General features: G+C 36.7%; 1 protein-coding gene across 6 annotated transcripts in view; it reads right to left on the bottom strand.

Moving 5' to 3' along the window:
• AKAP9 (A-kinase anchoring protein 9) overlaps window positions 1–20,917 on the bottom strand; it is a 182,048-nt gene that overhangs the window by 80,386 nt on the left and 80,745 nt on the right. For all 6 annotated transcript variants that reach the window (XM_033194791.1, XM_033194793.1, XM_033194796.1 and 3 more), the window contains 4 exons: window positions 16,579–16,693; window positions 15,924–16,122; window positions 10,978–11,074; window positions 9,351–9,443 (listed from right to left, as the gene is read on the bottom strand). In XM_033194791.1, coding sequence (XP_033050682.1) covers window positions 9,351–9,443; window positions 10,978–11,074; window positions 15,924–16,122; window positions 16,579–16,693 — 504 coding nt within the window. The remainder of the gene's footprint in view (window positions 1–9,350; window positions 9,444–10,977; window positions 11,075–15,923; window positions 16,123–16,578; window positions 16,694–20,917) is intronic.

Raw genomic sequence — 20,917 nt, 5'->3', positions numbered from 1 at the left:
TGCTTAGAGATTTTGTCACCACCAGGCCTGCCTTACAAGAGACCCTGAAGGAAGCCCTAAACATGGAAAGGAACAACCGGTACCAGCCATTGCAAAAACATGCCAAAATGTAAAGACCATCGAGGCTAGGAAGAAACTGCATCAACTAACGAGCAAAATAACCAGTTAATATCATAATGACAGGATCAAGTTCACACATAACAATATTAACCTTAAATGTAAATGGACTAAATGCTCCAATTAAAAGACACAGACTGGCAAACTGGATAAAGAGTCAAGACCCATCAGTCTGCTGTATTCAGGAGACCCATCTCACATGCAGAGACATACATAGGCTCAAAATAAAGGGATGGAGGAAGATCTACCAAGCAAATGGAGAACAAAAAAAAGCAGGGGTTGCAATCCTAGTCTCTGATAAAACAGACTTTAAACCATCAAAGATCAAAAGAGACAAAGAAGGCCATTACATCATGGTAAAGGGATCAATTCAACAGGAAGAGCTAACTATCCTAAATATATATGCACCAATACAGGAGCACCCAGATTCATAAAGCAAGTCCTTAGAGACCTACAAAGAGACTTAGACTCCCATACAATAATAATGGGAGACTTCAACACCCCACTGTCAACATTAGACAGATCAACGAGACAGAAAGTTCACAAGGATATCCAGGAATTGAACTCATCTCTGCACCAAGCGGACCTAATAGACATCTATAGAACTCTCCACCCCAATCAACAGAATATACATTCTTCTCAGCACCACATCGCACTTATTCCAAAATTGACCACATAATTGGAAGTAAAGCACTCCTCAGCAAATGTACAAGAACAGAAATTATAACAAACTGTCTCTCAGACCACAGTGCAATCAAACTAGAACTCAGGACTAAGAAACTCAATCAAAACCGCTCAACTACATGGAAACTGAACAACCTGCTCCTGAATGACTACTGGGTACATAACGAAATGAAAGCAGAAATAAAGATGTTCTTTGAAACCAATGAGAACAAAGATACAACATACCAGAATCTCTGGGACACATTTAAAGCAGTGTGTAGAGGGAAATTTATAGGCACTAAAATTGACCTCTAACATCACAATTAGAGAGGCAAGAGCAAACACATTCAAAAGCTAGCAGAAGGCAAGAAATAACTAAGATCAGAGCAGAACTGAAGGAGATAGAGACACAAAAAACCCTCCAAAAAATCAATGAATCCAGGAGTTGGTTTTTTGAAAAGATCAACAAAATAGACAGACCACTAGCTAGACTACTAAAGAAGAAAAGAGAGAGGAATCAAATAGACGCAATAAAAAATGATAAAGGGGATATCACCACCGACCCCACAGAAATACAAACAACCATCAGAGAATACTATAAATGCCTCTACGCAAATCAACTAGAAAATCTAGAAGAAATGGATAATTTCCTGGACACTTACACTCTCCCAAGACTAAACCAGGAAGAAGTTGAATCCCTGAATAGACCAATAGCAGGCTCTGAAATTGAGGCAACAATTAATAGCCTACCCACCAAAAAAAGTCCAGGACCAGATGGATTCACAGCTGAATTCTACCAGAGGTACAAGGAGGAGCTGGTACCATTCCTTCTGAAACTATTTCAATCAATAGAAAAAGAGGGAATCCTCCCTAACTCTTTTTAGGAGGCCAACATCATCCTGATACCAAAGCCTGGCAGAGACACAACAAAAAAGAGAATTTTAGACCAATATCCCTGATGAACATCGATGCAAAAATCCTCAATAAAATACTGGCAAACCGGATTCAGCAGCACATCAAAAAGCTTATCCACCATGATCAAGTGGGCTTCATCCCTGGGATGCAAGGCTGGTTCAACATTCGCAAATCAATAAACATAATCCAGCATATAAACAGAACCAAAGACAAGAACCACATAGTTATCTCAATAGATGCAGAAAAGGCCTTTGACAAAATTCAACAGCCCTTTATGCTAAAAACGCTCAATAAATTTGGTATTGATGGAACGTACCTCAAAATAATAAGAGCTATTTATGACAAACCCACAGCTAATATCATACTGAATGGGCAAAAACTGGAAAAATTCCCTTTGAAAACTGGCACAAGACAGGGATGCCCTCTCTCACCACTCCTATTCAACATAGTGTTGGAAGTTCTGGCTAGGGCAATCAGGCAAGAGAAAGAAATCAAGGGTATCCAGTTAGGAAAAGAAGAAGTCAAATTGTCCCTGTTTGCAGATGACATGATTGTATATTTAGAAAACCCCATTGTCTCAGCCCAAAATCTCCTTAAGCTGATAAGCAACTTCAGCAAAGTCTCAGGATACAAAATTAATGTGCAAAAATCCCAAGCATTCTTATACACCAGTAACAGACAAGCAGAGAGCCAAATCAGGAATGAACTTCCATTCACAATTGCTTCAAAGAGAATAAAATACCTAGGAATCCAGCTTACAAGGGATGTAAAGGACCTCTTCAAGGAGAACTACAAACCACTGCTCAGTGAAATCAAAGAGGACACAAACAAATGGAAGAACATACCATGCTCATGGATAGGAAGAATCAATATCGTGAAAATGGCCATACTGCCCAAGGTTATTTATAGATTCAATGCCATCCCCATCAAGCTACCAATGACTTTCTTCACAGAATTGGAAAAAACGGCTTTAAAGTTCATATGGAACCAAAAAGAGCCCGCATTGCCAAGACAATCCTAAGTCAAAAGGACAAAGCTGGAGGCGTCACGCTACCTGACTTCAAACTATACTACAAGGCTACAGTAACCAAAACAGCATGGTACTGGTACCACAACAGAGATATAGACCAATGGAACAGAACAGAGTCCTCAGAAATAATACCACACATCTACAGCCATCTGATCTTTGACAAACCTGAGAGAAACAAGAAATGGGGAAAGGATTCCCTATTTAATAAATGGTGCTGGGAAAATTGGCTAGCCATAAGTAGAAAGCTGAAACTGGATCCTTTCCTTACCCCTTATACGAAAATTAATTCAAGATGGATTAGAGACTTAAATGTTAGACCTAATACCATAAAACCCTAGAAGAAATCTGGGTAGTACCATTCAGGACATAGGCATGGGCAAGGACTTCATGTCTAAAACACCAAAAGCAACGGCAGCAAAAGCAAAAATTGACACATGGGATCTAATTAAACTAAAGAGCTTTTGCACAGCTAAAGAAACTACCATCAGAGTGAACAGGCAACCTACAGAATGGGAAAAAATTTTTGCAACCTACTCATCTGACAAAGGGCTAATATCCAGAATCTACAAAGAACTCAAGCAAATATACAAGAAAAAAAAAAACAACCCTATCAAAAGTGGGGAAAGGATATGAACAGACATTTCTCAAAAGAAGACATCCATACAGCCAACAGACACATGAAAAATGCTCATCATCACTCGCCATCAGAGAAATGCAAATCAAAACCACAATGAGATACCATCTCACACCAGTTAGAATGGCAATCATTAAGAAGTCAGGAAACAACAGGTGTTGGAGAGGATGTGGAGAATAGGAACACTTTTACACTGTTGGTGGGATTGTAAACTAGTTCAACCATTATGGAAAACAGTATGGCGATTCCTCAAGGATCTAGAACTAGATGTACCATATGACCCAGCCATCCCACTACTGGGTATATACCCAAAGGATTATAAATTACTCTACTACAAAGACACATGCACACGTATGTTTATTGCGGCACTATTCACAATAGCAAAGACTTGGAATCAACCCAAATGTCCATCTGTGACAGACTGGATTAAGAAAATGTGGCACATATACACCATGGAATACTATGCAGCCATCAAAAAGGATGATTTTGCGTCCTTTGTAGGGACATGGACGCAGCTGGAAACCATCATTCTTAGCAAACTATCACAAGAAGAGGAAAACCAAACACCGCATGTTCTCACTCATAGATGGGAACTGAACAATGAGATCACTTGGACTCGGGAGGGGAACATCACACACTGGGGCCTATCATGGGGAGGGGGGAGGAGGAGGGATTGCATTGGGGAGTTATACATGATATAAACGTCATGCACATGTACCCTAGAACTTAAAGTATAATATAAAAAAAAAAAAAAAAAAAAAAAAACACACATAGTTCAACAAAGAAAACTCCAGGCCCAGTTGCATTCACCGGCATATCTAAAATATATTTAAGGATGAAATAATACCAATTCTATGTAAATTACTCCAGAAAATAGAAGAGGCAATATATTTCAACATTGTATGGAGGCCAGCATTATTCTGATATGAAAACCAAGACATTACAAGAAAACCAAACTTGAAATAATATTTCTCATGAACACAGACATAAATATCTTTGCCACAATATTAGCAAACAGAATCTAGCAACGTATAAAGGGAGGGGGTTGTCTCCCAGAGGGCATGAGAAAACTTCTAGGGATGACTGAAATGTTTTATACCTTGATTGTGGTATTAGTTTCCCAATTTTTAACACTTGCTAAAACTCACCAAATTTTGCAGTTATAATTGGTGAATTTCATATTATGTAAATTATACCTCAGCAGAGATGATTACAAACAAAGAACAACAAAAAACACAAAGGAAGCTGTTGAAATTCTGAAAAACTGGTATCATAAAGATCACTTTCTTTTGTATATGCATTCAGATTAGAAAGAAATGACAGACATAAGAATTCTGGTTTGGGGCCAGGTGCAGTGGCTCACACCTGTAAACCAAGCACTTTGGGAGGCCGAGGTGGGTGGATCTCGAGGTCAGGAGTTCAAGACCAGTCTGGCCAACATAGTGAAACCCCATCTCTACTGAAAATACAAAACTTAGCCAGGTGTGGTGGTGTGTGCCTATAATCCCAGCTACTTGGGAGGCTGAGGAAAGAGAATCACATAAACCTGGGAGGGAGAGGTTGCAGTGAGCGGAGATCGTGCCATTGCACTACAGCCTGGGTGACAGTGTGAGACTCCGTCTCAAAAAAAAAACAAAACAGGATTCTGGTTTGGAAACTTAAAAAAAAACAGACTTAACTACCCTGTTACTCTTTCCTTTCCCTTCGCTATACTGTCTAAAAAATCCAACCAACCTGATTGGTCTCATTTTAAATTCATAACCACTACCTTTAAAATGGGCCCTTGGTGGAATCAGGCAATTTAACTCAATTTCCCTAGTTTACTCCATTTCTGATTCCTTCCCCTAGACAGAACTTTTCCCTCCTCTTAAACTTCCAACATCTTCTCTTTCTTTGTCTCTCTCAGGTGTTGACCTTGCTTCTTGTTTTAGTGAGAAAATGTAAGCAATTACTAGAAGAGAACTTTCACAGGCTCTGAATACTACATCTCAAAAGATACCTGAATAACAAACCAAATATTCTTTGCCTTCCTTCCTGTTATTATAGATTAAACTGCCATGCTCCTATCTAATGGCAACCATCCAGGGTATGGAATCCCCTCTCATCTAATCAAGACCATTACTCCAGCAACTGCTCCTCTGTACCCTAAATCAGCTATTTCCCTCCCTCTCTCTTCAATCATTTCCATGAGCACAAAAGTAGATGTAATACCTATTATCTTAAATAAAAACAAAACAGCAACAAGAAAAACTCACCACTTGACCCCCTACATCACTCTTTACCACTCTATTTCTCTGCTCCCCTTTTAAGTAAAACTCCTCAATATAGTTCATCTTCTCATTCTTCTCCTTCATTCTCTCTCAAACCCAGTCTAATCAGTTTGTCTCCACCATGCCATCAAATGTGTTCTCGTGAAAGTCACCAATGATTTCATCTTGTAAAATCAAATGATTAATTTGCAGCAGTAATCTGGTTTCTGCAATGCCCATTCTTTTGTTCTTCCCATATCTAACTTACTGCTCCTTCTCCATCTCCTTTGTTTTTCCTTATTTATCTGGTCTCTAAACACTGGCATGCTTCAGGTCAGTTCCCAGATATCTTCTCTATCTACACTTATTCCCTATATTAGTTTTTCAAATTTTTTCACTGCAATCCATGGCAAACATACACACACATAAAACAACAAAACCACATGTTATATTATGACCCAAAGCATACACAGGTACATACGTGTCTATATAATTAAAACTTTCCCTTAATATTAAAATCCTACACCCAACCCCCTAAATGGATTTCATGCCTTAAAAATGAGTTACAACTCACAGTTTAAAAAACACTGCACTATATGCTAACTCCCAAATTTATATTTCTAGTTTTATCTTATTTCCTAAAATCTAGATTTATATATCCCAAACACTGACCTTACTTAACATTTCCTTGGCTGTTCCTCAACATTTATATTTGGACATTTAGTAAATATTTTTGCATTTAATGAGTCAAAAGCTGAATTCTGAGTCTCCTCATTCCTCTTCAAAACTACTCCTTTGCAGTCTTTTCCATCCTACTAAAGAACTCTAAGCAAATACCAACTCCATTCTTCAAGTTGCTCAGGTCAAATAACCTAGAGTAATATATTTCCCTTAAGTGTGAGCCCTTGCCCTCTTTCCTTGTATTTCTTCCTCCTGTATCCAGGAAAAGGAAAATTCTCCTCCTGTACATCTGCAGAAAAGACAAATCTGTGCCAGGATTTCACAATATTTCACCATGAATGTGGGAGTTGCAGGATTAAACTGAACTATCCTCCAACTCAGCAGAGGTAGCAGCTGGGCAAGCAACCTTCACAAACTCTAGTCAAGTCTCCTGACCATGTCTTAAAGACACCTGTTAGAGTAATTTTTGATCTTTCTTTTTGTCTTGTCTCTCTTGACTTTCCTTTTCATATTTCTTTAAAAGGTCCTCAACCTGTTATCTTCCTGATTCACTCCCTCACTTCCTTTAGGATTTTCCTCTAATGTCACTTCATAAAGTCAGGCCTTCCATGACAACCCTATATAAAATAACACCATCTCACTCCCCATGGATTTTCCTAGTCCCATTTTTTTTTCTTCCTTTATAGTACTTACCATTGTCTGTATGCTGTCTATCTGCACCAACTAGAATGTAAGGTCTACGGAAGCAAAGATTTCATCCTCTTTTATTCTCTGTCATACCTCAGCACCCAGAACACTGCCTAACAGTGAAATGTAAATGAATATGTAATTTCAGTAGTATGTGCTCAAATCACAGGAGGACTCTAATGTGATATATACTGGGAATCACTACTCTTACTGGGCTTCTTCTATATAGCCTTGTGCTTTTAGAAAAATGATTCTCAGCCAGGCATGGTGGCTCACGCCTGCCATTCCAGCACTTTGGTAGGCCAAGACGAGTAGACTGCTTGAGATCAGGAGTTCAAGACCAGCCTGGCCAACATGGCAAAATCCTATCTCTATAAAAAAAATACAAAAAAATTAGTTGGGGTGGTGGTGCACACCTGTAGTACCAGCTACTTGGAAGGCTTAGGTGGGAGGATGGCTTGAGCCCAGGAGTTGGAGGTTGCAGTGAGCAGAGATTGCACCACTGCACTCCAGCCTGGGCGACAGAGCCAGACCCTGTCTCAAAAAAAAAAAAAGAAAAAAGAAAAATGGTTTTCAATCTTCTTCTATCATATCTGAGGGGTACAGAGTACAGCATAATCCCATCGGTACTGGTGACTAATGTCGACAATCTGTATTATTCTAGGACCAAGCTGGGCCATCAAATGTAGTCTCTTGAATCACAGTATCTTGGCTGCATTTAGAAGAGTCTCCACTGACCGGTACTTTGGTGCTTTGCTATCAGCTTGAGTGAGTAATGCTTTATAAAACATCTTCATATTACCACCATTATCACAGTAATAAGACTACTTTTAAGATAATATTTATGAGTCTTTACTATGTATCAACTCATTTGCTAACTGCTCTATAGGCATTAGCTCATTATATCCTTATAAAAATTACTACTATTCCAATTTCCTCTTTCAACATATAAAATGCTGAGATTCACAAGTAACTTTCCTAAAGTCACAAATCTAGTAAACCAAAAGAACAAGAATTTAAAATATGGTATATCCAATACCAAACCTCACGTTAATTACTATACCCTGATACACCATTCCATCTGATAAATTTGTATAAGAGCTACATGCAAGAGAAAACTTGCATTCCTCCAAGAACTAGACATTGAAAGCTATAAAAAAAAAAAGTGTTTCACTTTTCACTTTAGTCATAAGTGAACAAGTCCTTATGGCCCATATATTTCCTTGGGTCTTGACTTCCTCATCTAATTTATGATTTTCCTAATATATTTCCTTCATATCCTACCAATCAATCCCACCCCTTTAAAATCCACATATTCCACTGGGATTGTTATATTAAGACAGTTGAAATATTATTTAAAAAAAACAAACTCATAATTCAATAGTTCCTGTGTGTGTGTGTGTATGTGTGTGTGTGTGTGTGTGTATATATATATATATATATATATATATATATTTTTTTTTTTTTTTTTTGAGATGGAATTTCGCTCTTGTTGGCCAGGCTGGAGTGCAATGGCATGACCTCAGCTAACCACAACCTCTGCCTTCCAGGTTCAAGTGATTCTCCTGCCTCAGCCTCCTGAATAGCTGGGATTACAGACATGAGCCACCACACCTGGCTAATTTTGTATTTTTAGTAGAGCTGGGGTTTCTCCATGTTGGTCAGGCTGGTCTTAAACTCCCGACTTCAGGTGAACTGCCCACCTTGGCCTCCCAAAGTGGTGGGATTACAGGCATGAGCCACCGTACCTGGCCAGTTCCAATATTAAAAGCCAACCAGGTATACACATTTTGAAAAGGAATACAAAGACAAAACAAATAGAACCATAATGTTACACTAGGTTATATGGCTAATATTAAAAGAATGACTCTGGACACAGCAGATAAGCATACAGAGATGAGCAAAACTCACATTGATAAACTCCTTCACTTAGCCAGGAGCTAATTAATACTCACTGATAATCCTCCCTTAGTATCTGTGGTCATTACCTAACAAAGCTTTTCTGATTGGAAATAGATACAGATAATATACACAGAGGACCAACCACTTTCTCTTTCTTTTCCTATCTTCTTCCCAACTTTTAAGGAAGACCAAACTCCTTCACAAGGCAACAAATATATAGACTTGTTTTGGCATTCTGAAAAGCTTCTAATTACTAGTCTACATCAAGAAGAATGCTCTTCTCAAATAAAAGTTCACAAGATATTTTGTTTAAAGGCAACTATAATTGATATCATTATCCAACCACTTAAAGATGAACTATATATGAAACTTATAAAAATAAAGTACATACCATCAATAAAATCCATGCTATTTTTGAAGGCTCAAAGGGAATATAAACTAAGATAATCTTCCGGATAAGCTATAAGCTTACCTTAGCTACTTCTTCTTCTAACTGTTCTTGGTATTGTTTTTCAAGCAACTTAATGATATTTGTTTCTTCTTTCACTCCAAATTCACCAGAAAACTATATTTAAAAGCAAAACATGACATTTATTTACATTAATTATACACCACTTATTTTTAAACTTCTACCTCAAAATCTCCCCAAAGTATCAGTATTTTTAGAAAAGTTCTACATACTTTCAGCAAAAAATCAATTTTAATTCTCTCAATTAAAAACAATTTTAGTAAATAATTCTACTAAATAATTATACTTACTACTGTGAACTTAACTATCAAAGATGCAAAGAGGAGTATGTTTACATATTTATAAATGCCAACATACAGTTCTAGAGTGGGAAAAGGATACTTAAATATAACTAATAAAATATATATGTGTGTATATATTTCCTTTTAAGTAAAATGTTAAACAGTGGCATTGTTTGCTCATAAAATTACAAGCAAATTTTCTTTTCTTTTTGGTACTTATTAATACTATCTAATTTTCTACAAATACAAAGTTACTTTTATCAATAGAAAAAACCATAAACTAAAAAAATATAAATATGTTCTCGGTATGAAAGTATTTATTTAGCAATTATCATGATATGGGATGAGTATAGCAGAATCAAGGAAATGTCTAACATCTTTCCTCTGTATATTGAGCCAGGAAGAACGATGATCTTAATTTTTTCTATGACTTAAGACCTAAAAATCTACTGAGTGAAGAACAGGGTTCGGCAGTTGCAGGTTTGAGAAAGTTGTAGATGTGAGAAATTGAGACTAATACAATGTTGAGCAGAGGCAGGGGGTGGTTTAGTTAGATGGCATGCACTGTAAAAGATGTGGAACTTTTATATACCATATGGACCTTACTGGAGTAGGCCTAATCTATTATCCCAGCCCTACTGTCTTGGATTCTGGGGATTCCTAAACACTTTTTTCTTTCTCTCTTTTTTTTTTTTTTTTGTGATGGAGTCTAGTTCTGTCACCCAGGCTGGAGTGCAGGGGCGCAATCTCAGCTCACTGCAACCTCCGACTCCTGGGTTCAAGCGATTCTCCTGTCTCAGCCTCCTGAGCAACTGGGACTACAGGCAAGTGCTACCACGCCCAGCTAATTTTTTGTATTTTTGGTAGAGATGGGGTTTCACTGTGTTAGCCAGGCTGGTCTTGATCTCTTGACCTCGTGATCCACATGCCTCGGCCTCCCAAAGTGCTGGGATTACAGGCGTGAGCCATCGCGCCTGGCCCCTAAGCACTTTTCTAGAGATGGCCTGGTCCAAATTCCCATGCTGGGAAGACAAAGCTATGTTGACCAGGGCACTGAAACTAATTTGTACATAGCCCACATGTTACAAAAAACAAGATAAATGTTAAACTATAACATATTTAAAGGAAATATAACCCCTCAAACTTAACTTCCTCTGTGTTTTTCCTATGCTATAAAAATAGATTAAATTTCTTTACATATGTATTCTGAGTTTTTTATATAAGGTATTATCCTCATATTTATTATGCTTACTTCTCAGCAACTATTAGATAGTAAACCAGACATAAAAATGATAGTAGAAAAATCAGTGTATATAACAGTTAAAAGATAAAAATTAAAAATATAATACCTCTATTGTACCATCAATATTCTTTTTCACACAACTTCCAGGGTACATTGTTCTCTGTGCATCAGATTCTGTAATTACCACTGAATCAACGGGGAAGCTGAATATAAATAAAAAAGGTTAAAGAATTAGAGTTGTATATGTGCTTTAGTGTTCATCCAAAATCTATACCACACATAAAATGTGTACCGGGGTATGGGAGACAATAATGAGTCAAGGGTTGTAGGTATTGTAACGTAAATCATATTTTTGACTAATATTTCCACTTAAAAGAACACAATTGAGTAACAGTATTTTAACAGATGATCAACTGAATTTTATGTCATCTTACACTACAAATGTATGATATGGAACTATACAGACTGACTTTTTTTTGGAGAGATGGGGACTCACTATGTTACACAGGTTGATCTCAAACTCCTGGCCTCAAGTGATCCTTCCACCTCAGCCTCCAAATGTGCTGGGATTATAGGCATGAGCCATTATGCTTGGCCAGTATTAACTTTTTTTTAAAAGTTATCTAAGATATATTAGTAACTTTTAAAAAGTTTGTAAAATCTCACTTTTATGAGAAACTTCTTTTAACATACATATGTATACTTGGATACAAAAAGTTTGATTTTTTTCCTATGTGTCCACATCAAAAGTAACAATGTTTACCTCTAGTGGAACTCAGGAGCAGTGGTGGTAAAGAGAAGAATCTTAATTTACAAATACTCACTTTTGGACTTTTTTGTTTGATTTTTTGGTATTCACATCTGTATTGTGTAGTTTTTACATGCATTCATTATTTAAAAAAAATTTTTTTCTTAAAATGCTTAACTTAGGTCATAAAAACTAAGATCAGTATTTAGGAACCATGGGAAAAAAATAAAAGGAGGAAATTATAATTTTCATTTCTGGCAAATACAATTTTCCACACCCATTTTCATGTACAACTATGTTGCTTTCTTAGTTCGACCCTCCTCTTGTCCACATACCTTTCCTTCTCCTATTCTTTTCTATCCTAAATTCCATCCAAAATTGGGCAGATAAAAGTTGTCATCATCCCATTTCATAACTTACATAACTAAACCCCTAATGATGGCCATTTGATTGCTTCCAATTGTTCACCATTACAAACAATGCTATAATACAGATCTTCACAAATGTATCTTGGCACACTTCCATGGATGTTTCTATATGATAAAATCTTGTAAGTAATTGTTAAGCTTAATATTTAATGTTTTAATTCAGGGCTATATTCCAAAAAGTTTTATTAATTTTATTATCGTAATAGTATTTAAGTATTTTCTCAAAACTTCAGCAATCGGGGGTCATAACAATTGTAAAACTTTGCTAGAACATGTATGTCTTTATTTTTGAGAAGACATTTTCTTTCAAACGTTATTGGCCATTTAGGTTTTTCCTGCTGTGAACTACCTTCTCATGTTCTATGACCATCCCATGCTTCTAAAAACTTGTTCTTCTTGTCTTTCTTCTCTGCCCTTTCCTGCTTCTTCTTTATTACTATTTTGTCTCTGTTTTCCTCACTGTCCCTTGTATATACTCCTCTGATCGTTGGCTTTATGTCTTGGATCTTATTTTTCACAGCCTAGAAAATCCTCCTGATTATCTATCCAGCCACTATGAGCTAAACTCCAAAAAGTACTACTTAGTCCACAATGACTTCATTCTTTAAGCTTTACAGTATTTGAAAGTGTTTACTCCAAACTGAAAAAATAGTCCGGCATAAACTTAATTCATGGCTCCCCTCTTGCAATTAAGCTCCTACTATCTGCAACCCCTGTTGATTTTCCCATTTATGTGATGTACTTTCATTTTCCATATTCCCTAGGCTCAAGCAACACAGAGTTATCTTTGTTTTTTCCCCTCTGCTTTGTTTCCAACATTCCTTCCATTGCAATGTCTTAATATTCATCCTTCATTTTCATTTTGCTGTTATTACTCTAATAGGCAGTATTACAGATGTGCAGTAAAAAATGACACAAAGAGATGGGTTTAAATTCCAGCGTTTTAGTTATATCACTATGTTATATTCCCCAACCATTACCTTCAAAAATTATTTTGCAAGTAATTATTATTTCAGTGATTACACTGAAGTCCCTGGAAGGAAATAGCCACTTTACATAAAATCTAATTCTACCTCCAGGATATCTAGCTAAGGCTCTTTTCAGTTACTGTTTCATTTAATACTCACAATCTTAAGGGTAATTATTATTATCCCTATTATTATTTAGAGATGTTTAAATAATCTGTCCAAGATCATATAGTCAGTAAAAGGTCAAATCAGGATTAAATGCAGATCTGTCTGACTAAAACCCATGATCTTTCCAACCTCAGAGTGTTTCTCTTAGAGGTTTCTAGTATGAAACACCCAATATTTGTTAAAAGAATGACTCAATTGTTTTTCTTAACTATTTCAAGTCTACCCACAGGGAACAGTATACTCTATTCAAAATGTGTTACAGTTGTGTCCAAAATATGTGATGCTATTTACAAAAAAATAATTTTGACTCATTACTATTAGTAAGAATGAGAATGGTGGTGAGTAAAACTCTTTTTGGTAGGGGTGCAGGGAGCAAACGAATGGTTTTGGTTCAAAGGCATTGTCAACACATTTCCACGGAGTATTACAGAAACTCTGAGAGAGGGTGGTAAGCTGGCAGAAGTCCAAATGCAGGAATAACAATGTAAGCCTACGTTTCCAGAAGCCTCTCTTTTCTTCATGCTTTGGAGAGAAAGCATCATTAATTAAAGGAAGATTACTTGAAATACTGACTGGTTATTAGAAAGTTCTTCCTAATTACCTATTTTGTTTCATATCAGAAAGCAGTGGTTTCCAAATGTCAATCTATGGGTTCCATGCCTATGAATTATATTGTCAAAAACACAAATTTCCATATTCCATCTCAAAGTTACTGAGTATGACTCTCCAAATTATAATTCAGTGATCTTTCATTATAAGTATTAAAAAAATTATATTAAAATTCAAAAACCTGTACTATTTCTGATGTACGGTCATGTTTAGAAACCACCAATCTCAAAGAAAATGGGAGCTTTTTATAAGGCTAAGCCCAATACCAAGCAAACAATTCCAAAGCCCTTATGTAGGTTCCAAATACAGAAGAGTAACGACTAGTTCCAAACAAGTAGATATTCAATTTTCATCCACTATCCAAAAAAACTGTGTTGAGGTTTTACTAGCAAGTGCCTATGAAGACATCAGTGCTAGAATAGCAGAGCCAGCGAAAGTTAGAATAAATCTCCGAGGGTTTTATAGAGCTAGTTATATATTATATCATACTGCCCAACTAAATTATAAACTGTTTATTCATTAAACAAATAACTTATTGAGTACCTATTATGCGCAGAGAATTATCTTAGGTGTTTGGGACATATCACTGACCTAAATGGAAAAAGAGCCCCACCCTTACAAAGTTTAAAGTCTTTGACCAGAGACGAACAATAAAAATGAATCCACCCCCTCCAAATTTACATATATTTGGTGTTTATACATATATATATATATATATATATATATTTTTTTTTTTTTTTTTTTTTAAGGCAGAGTCTTGCTCTGTCACCCAGGCTGGAGTGCAGTGGTGCGAATTCAGCTCACCGCAACCTCCGCTTCCTAGGTTCAAGTGATTCTTATGCCTTAGCCTCCTGAGTAGCTGGGATTATGGGTGCATGCCACCATGCTTGGCTAATTTTTGTATTTTTAGTAGAGATGGAGTTTTGCCATATTGGCCAGGCCAGTCTCGAACTCCTAACCTCAGGTAATCTGCCTGCCTCAGCCTCTCAAAATGCTGGGATTACAGGCATGAGCCACCACAACCAGCCTAGTTATATATGTAATATATACTATATAAAATGTGTATAATGTATACATATATAAAAGTAGACAATATTAAGTAACATAGAAAAAGTAAAGTAGGGAAATAGGAATCAGCGTTCTAGGAGACAATTTTAATTTGCACAGAGTGATTAAGAAAAGCCTCAAGAGAACATGACACTTGAGTAATGATCCAAAGGAGGTGAGGGTGTTGGCCACGCATATATCTGGAGGAAGACTATTCTAGGTAGAAGGAACAGCCAATGAGAAGTCCCTAAAGCAGAAGCATACTGATAATGCTTGTTACTGGTGACAGCATCTTGGGGTCAGAAGACAGTGACAGACAAGTCAGTAGGAGATTAAAAGTCAGAAAAGTAATGGGTACTCATCATGTAGGACAGAAGAGCTTTGGAATGATATAATCTATTTTAAATTTTAAAAGCAAGATTCTGGCACCTGCTCTAACTGTGTTGAGAACAGACTTTAGGGAGGAGTTACGGTAATCCAGGTGAGACAAAAGGATGGCAGAGACCAGCAAGGTTTTAAGGAGTGGTACAGTTTGGATATATTTTTGAAGGTAGAGAAAACAGGATGTCTCGATAGACTAGAAAAGAGGTATAAGAGAAAGAGGAGTAACAACAGATGGATATAGCTGCAGAAGGAGCAAATTTTGAGAAGATCCAGAGTTCTACTTTGGACGTGGTTAATTTGAACATGAGACAAAGTGGAGGAAATCCTGCCATGACTGGAATGATCCTATCTTATATTCCTTAAGTATTCACCATATCAAAGTATCAAAGACTAGGTACAGAATAAACTGCAAATACATGCACACTGCCGATTTAATTAAGCAGATTAACAACAACCAACATCTTTATAATGTAAAAATTTAAGTAGAATTCCTATAATGTCTTTGATTTACATCAATATTTATTTCAGGCATTTCAAAGATATAGAATGATCTCCTGCTATTCTTTCTTAAAAATGCTGTATCCTATCTCTTTTCAGCAACTTTGCTTAAGTTACTTTTTGTAAACAGCCATTCTGGATGATACTATAATTGTTACAAAGCTACAAATACTGTTGAATGAAGCTATAAGCAGACGAATACCTTGGCGGAACTGTGGACTCACTAACAGCTTGAAGCCTCTTCCGTAAACAGTGGATCTCTGCCTCATAGCTTTGTTCAGTTTCTTTCAATTGTTGCTGCAAAGAGGATATGAGGCTTTCTAATTCTTGAACTTGTTCTTCAAGTTGTTCAGTTTTTTCAAGATGTTGCAGAGAAGATAACTTGCTTTTATGATTAACATCTATGTTATATAGAGACAAAAAATGCACATTTCAACAGAAGTTTCTTAGTGAAATTGCACAATCACTGTGTACAGAAAATATTCTTTTTTGAAAGAGTATGTTTTTAGTGGTAATAACTCTGGTTTCAATTTAAACTCGTTCTGATGAAAACAAGAAAATATAAATAGTACAATTCAAGATCATCTTTTTGATCCTCATGCTGTAGTACTCCTAAATCCAACATTTTATATCTTTAAAATTTAAAACAATTTAGAATTACAGAACATAAGAAGTGAAAAAGGACCAAATAGATAAGTAACCCAAATCTTTCATTTTAAGGATGAAAACATTGAGATCAGAGAGGCTACAGTGAAATGCCCAATGTCACTATGTTAGCTCAAATTTTAAAGTAAAAAAGCAAATTACTCAATATTTGGTATAAAAACACCACATTGTGGTATATGATCAAAATTTACCACTGTCTTCCAAAATGGTCGTCTGAGAATGGATTGATAAAAACTTTGTTTCCTCTTTTGGAAGGTTTTCTTCTCCAAATTCAAGTTTCGTACCATCTGTTTGCTGTCTCCAAATCTATTGAAAACCACAGAATAACAGCAGTAACATAAATACGTAATCCAGCAATTAGAAAGCTGTATTAAAGCAACTCTGCATTAAGATACTTTTTTAAAACCACCCAAAATTGTGGCACTCTAACACAAGTGTTTTCCCTTCTAAGTTATTCCCTGTTCTCTTCTGTAACAGTAATTCATATTCCATACCTTTCATAGCACTAAAATTATGTTAGTAATGTTCTTTTGATATCTAAAAGGAAGTTCATTTTACTACAAAAACAAGTGCTTCTGAGAATTTTGGTAGAAAGCTGATAACAATATTTATAGTATAACCTGGACTTTCAAATTTCAATTTGTACATAATAAATTTTATATTACCAATACTTGATTAATAAAGCTTATGTATCTCTAGATATATCCTATGTACAACCAGGTAACTGACAAATGGTATGCTGCTCTGTACAGTAAACAAAGGAAAAGAAAAGAATGAAAATAGATAAATCTCAGCTTATTTCCTTAACTATTAAAAAGCAGCAAGCCTGTAATCCCAGCACTTTGGGAAAGCGAGGCGGGTGGATCACCTGAGGTCAGGAGTTCAGGACCAGCCTGGTCAACATAGTGAAACCTCATCTTTACTAAAAATACAAAAATTAGCCAGGTGTGGTGGCGCACACCTGTAATCCCAGCTACTTGGGAGGCTGAGGAAGGTGAATTTTTTGAACCTGGGAAGGGGAGGTTGCAATGAGCCAGGATTGAGTCATTGAACTCTAGCATGGGAGACAGAGCAAGACTCTGCCTCAAAAAAATAAGTAAATAAATAAATAAAATTAAGCAGCAATATGTCAGATACCTGTGTGTACTAATTTATTCATTCATCAAATACTTAATAATCAACGTGACCAGCACTGTGACAAGAGAGAGTAAAAATACAAAATCCGTTTAAAAAAAACAATATATCTGCCTGCATGAAATTCATCAATCAGATGGGAAAATAAACAATTAGAGAATGGCTAAACTATAAAATTTGACTATAACTACAATGATACAGAGGACTGATGTGGATCTGAATAATTATGGAAGTCAATTTTGATTTAGGCTCATATATTTTTGGCAATGATTTGGGAATGCTCTAAGGAAGAAAGAGTAAGAATATTTGTGAAAGAATGACATATGCCATAATTGACAATGATCTTCTTGAGGAGAGTTTAATTTGGATACAGAGGGGGAAATAAAGCTAGTTAAATAAGATAGATCCAAATTACATAAGACTTTAAAAGCAAGGGGAAAGAGTTTGGACTTGCAAGACCAGATGAACAAAGGATACTGTAGAAGCAGGTGAGCAAAAGAAAAAAAGCTATTTGCCAAGAAAGCTGTTTTAACTGTCTACTACTCTTATAAATCCTCTAACCAACTCCTACCCCATGAGTACATTTCAACAGAGATCTTGCCTCTTAGTTCCCAGGGAAAATAAAGATCATCGGGTAAAGTATTAAGTTTCCAGTCCAACCTTTCTAACTCATTCAGCAAACATTTATTAAGCCTTTACTGTACGCTAACACTGTGATAAGAGGAGGAAACAAAAATAAACAGAAGATTCCCTGATTCCAAAGAGTTTAGAATAATAGTGAAAGAGGCAGAATGGTAAACAAACAATTATATAATATGAAAAGTAATGTGATACAAATGCAAATATGTATAAGAAGCTATAGGAACATGGAAGAAGGACAGAAGGGTAATCATGTATTTAAAGTAATGAAAAAGGCCGGGTGCGGTGGCTCATGCCTGTAATCCCAGCACTTTGGGAGGCCAAGGTGGGTGGATCACGAGGTCAGGAGATCAAGACCATCCTGGCTAACATGGTGAAACCCCGTCTATACTAAAAATACAAAAAAATTAGCTGGGCGTGGTGGCAGGCGCCTGTAGTCCCAGCTACTCGGGAGGCTGAGGCAGGAGAATGGCGTGAATCTGGGAGGCGGAGCTTGCAGTGAGCCTAGATCGCGCCACTGCACTCCAGCCTGGGCGACAGAGCGAGACTCCATCTCAAAAAAAAAAAAAAAAAACAAAAAATAAAAAAAAAAATAAAGTAACGAAAAAAGAGAAGCACGATAAACAAGGCCTGTACTGTTGCTAAGGAAACAGAGGAATAAATGCCTAAGCCTAGGAAGGTAAAGAAGATGACACAGAGGGAGTAAACATTTGAGCCAACTGGAACAAGCAGGAACAAACCAAAAAGGCTGGGAGGTGATGGGCAGTATTATGCAGAAAGGGCAGCATCCAAAAAAGCCCAGGGTGCATTTGGGAAACTAAGTATTTCAGTATGGCTGAAATGAGGAGGAAGATTAGAAGATGAAGCCAAAAGGTTAGGCAGTGATATATCGCAGTGCTGATCCTGATCCCAAAGTAACTCTGAAATGCCTCTCTAATTGCAGCTAATTTACAGAATTCAAATATGATATCTGCTTATTACCGCTTGTGCAGAAAAGACATCTACCTGTTTGCTATATTCATCTACCTGTTAAGCAAACGTATTTACCTACATTTCTTTTCTTTTCTCTCTTTTTTTGAGATGGAGTCTCACTCTGTTGCCCAGGCTGGAGTGCAGTGGCGCAGTCTTGGCTCACTGCAACCTCCACCTTCTGGGTTCAAACAATTCTCCTGTGTCAGCCTCCCAAGTAGCTGGGATTATAGGCATGTGTCACCACACCCAGCTAATTATTTTTGTATTTTTTTTAGTAGAGATGGGGTTTCACCATGTTGGCCAAGCTGGTCTCCAACTCCTGACCTCAGGTGATTGGCCCACCTTGGCCTCCTAAAGTGCTGGGATTGCAGGTATGAGCCACCATGCTCGGACTTACATTTCTCTTCTAAACACCTACTAGAATGTTGCCATGGAAAACTATTTTATATATGCGTGTATATATATATATGTAAAATACTATATATGTATATGACATTCCTTAAACTAGTTCATAAATCCCATTAATTTATACATTTCTTCAGTCTGGTGACTTCATTACTTTATTCCCAGTACATAGAACAACCTGGCATTTAATTAGCAAATAATAAATATTGGCTGTCCAGTCTGTCCTCAGATCTAAGGAATAAATACATAAATAAATAAATAGGCTGGGTGCAGTGGCTCACGTCTGTAATCTTAGTACTTTGGGAGGCCAAGGTGGGCAGATCATGAGGTCAAGAGTTCGAAACCAGCCTGGCCAACATGGTGAAAGCCCGTCTCTACTAAGAATACAAAAATTAGCTGGGTGTGGTGGAGCGTGCCTGTAATTCCAGCTACTTAGGAGGCTGAGGCAGGAGAATCACTTGAACCTGGGAAGTGGAGGTTGCAGTGAGCCGAGATCGTGCCACTGTACTCCAGCCTGGGAGACAGAGCAAGACTCTGTCTCAGAGAAAAAAAAAAAAAAAAGTACAGTAAAATAAAAATAAAAATAAAAATTGACTGGATAACTGAATGAGAACAAAGTATAAATTTTTCTTTCATATTCTTTGTACTCCCTTCAGTGTATATATCAGTATGGTTGAAGACCAGGAGTGAAAAGAGAAGACTATCTAAGACAAATCCCCAAGTTTCTGGTTGAATGTTGTTCCTTGAAATTGAGACGAGAGGAGAAGCTGGTTTAAGCAGCAGAAGTTAATAAATTCATATTTCAATATGCTGATTGAAACATACCTAAAAGAGTTTTGAGTAGAGATAGCTGATGAGATATATGACTCTGCAGCTCAGAAGGACTGACCTAAACATAGAGATCTAGAAGCAATGAAAGGATATGAAAAAACCATTCAGATTAAGAGGATCAAATAAAGATCCCTGGTAAAATAGACAGGGTAGCTAAAGTCCAAAATGGAGGCTTGAAAAGCTACAGAAGCTAAGGGAAGAAAATATTATCAGAAAGCAGCAAATACTACAGTTGAGAAATAATAGATTAAAGCAAAAAGAAAACTAGTTCAAGATAGTACACTGAGCATGTGTTTATATCTGAGGTTACAAAGTGAAGGCTTGAACTTTAAATCCAGTCTATACTTTTATAGTGCTCTTTTGGGGACAAAATAGTTTTTGTTGTTGTCTGGCTGCTTTCTGTTTCCCAACCTTAAAACAGAATCCGTTTATTTTTGAATATTTCTGTGTGTGTGTGTGTGTTATATTTTCAGAGATGAAGTCTTAAGCTCTGTTGCCCAGGCAGGAGTGCAGTGGCACAATCATAGCTTATGCAGCCGCAAACTCCTA

The sequence above is a fragment of the Trachypithecus francoisi genome, unplaced genomic scaffold (genome assembly GCF_009764315.1).
Source record: "Trachypithecus francoisi isolate TF-2019V2 unplaced genomic scaffold, Tfra_2.0 Lachesis_group4, whole genome shotgun sequence".
Taxonomy (NCBI): domain Eukaryota; kingdom Metazoa; phylum Chordata; class Mammalia; order Primates; family Cercopithecidae; genus Trachypithecus; species Trachypithecus francoisi.
The sequence above is the reverse complement of the archived record's forward strand: the minus strand, read 5'-3'. Positions and strand labels throughout refer to the sequence as shown.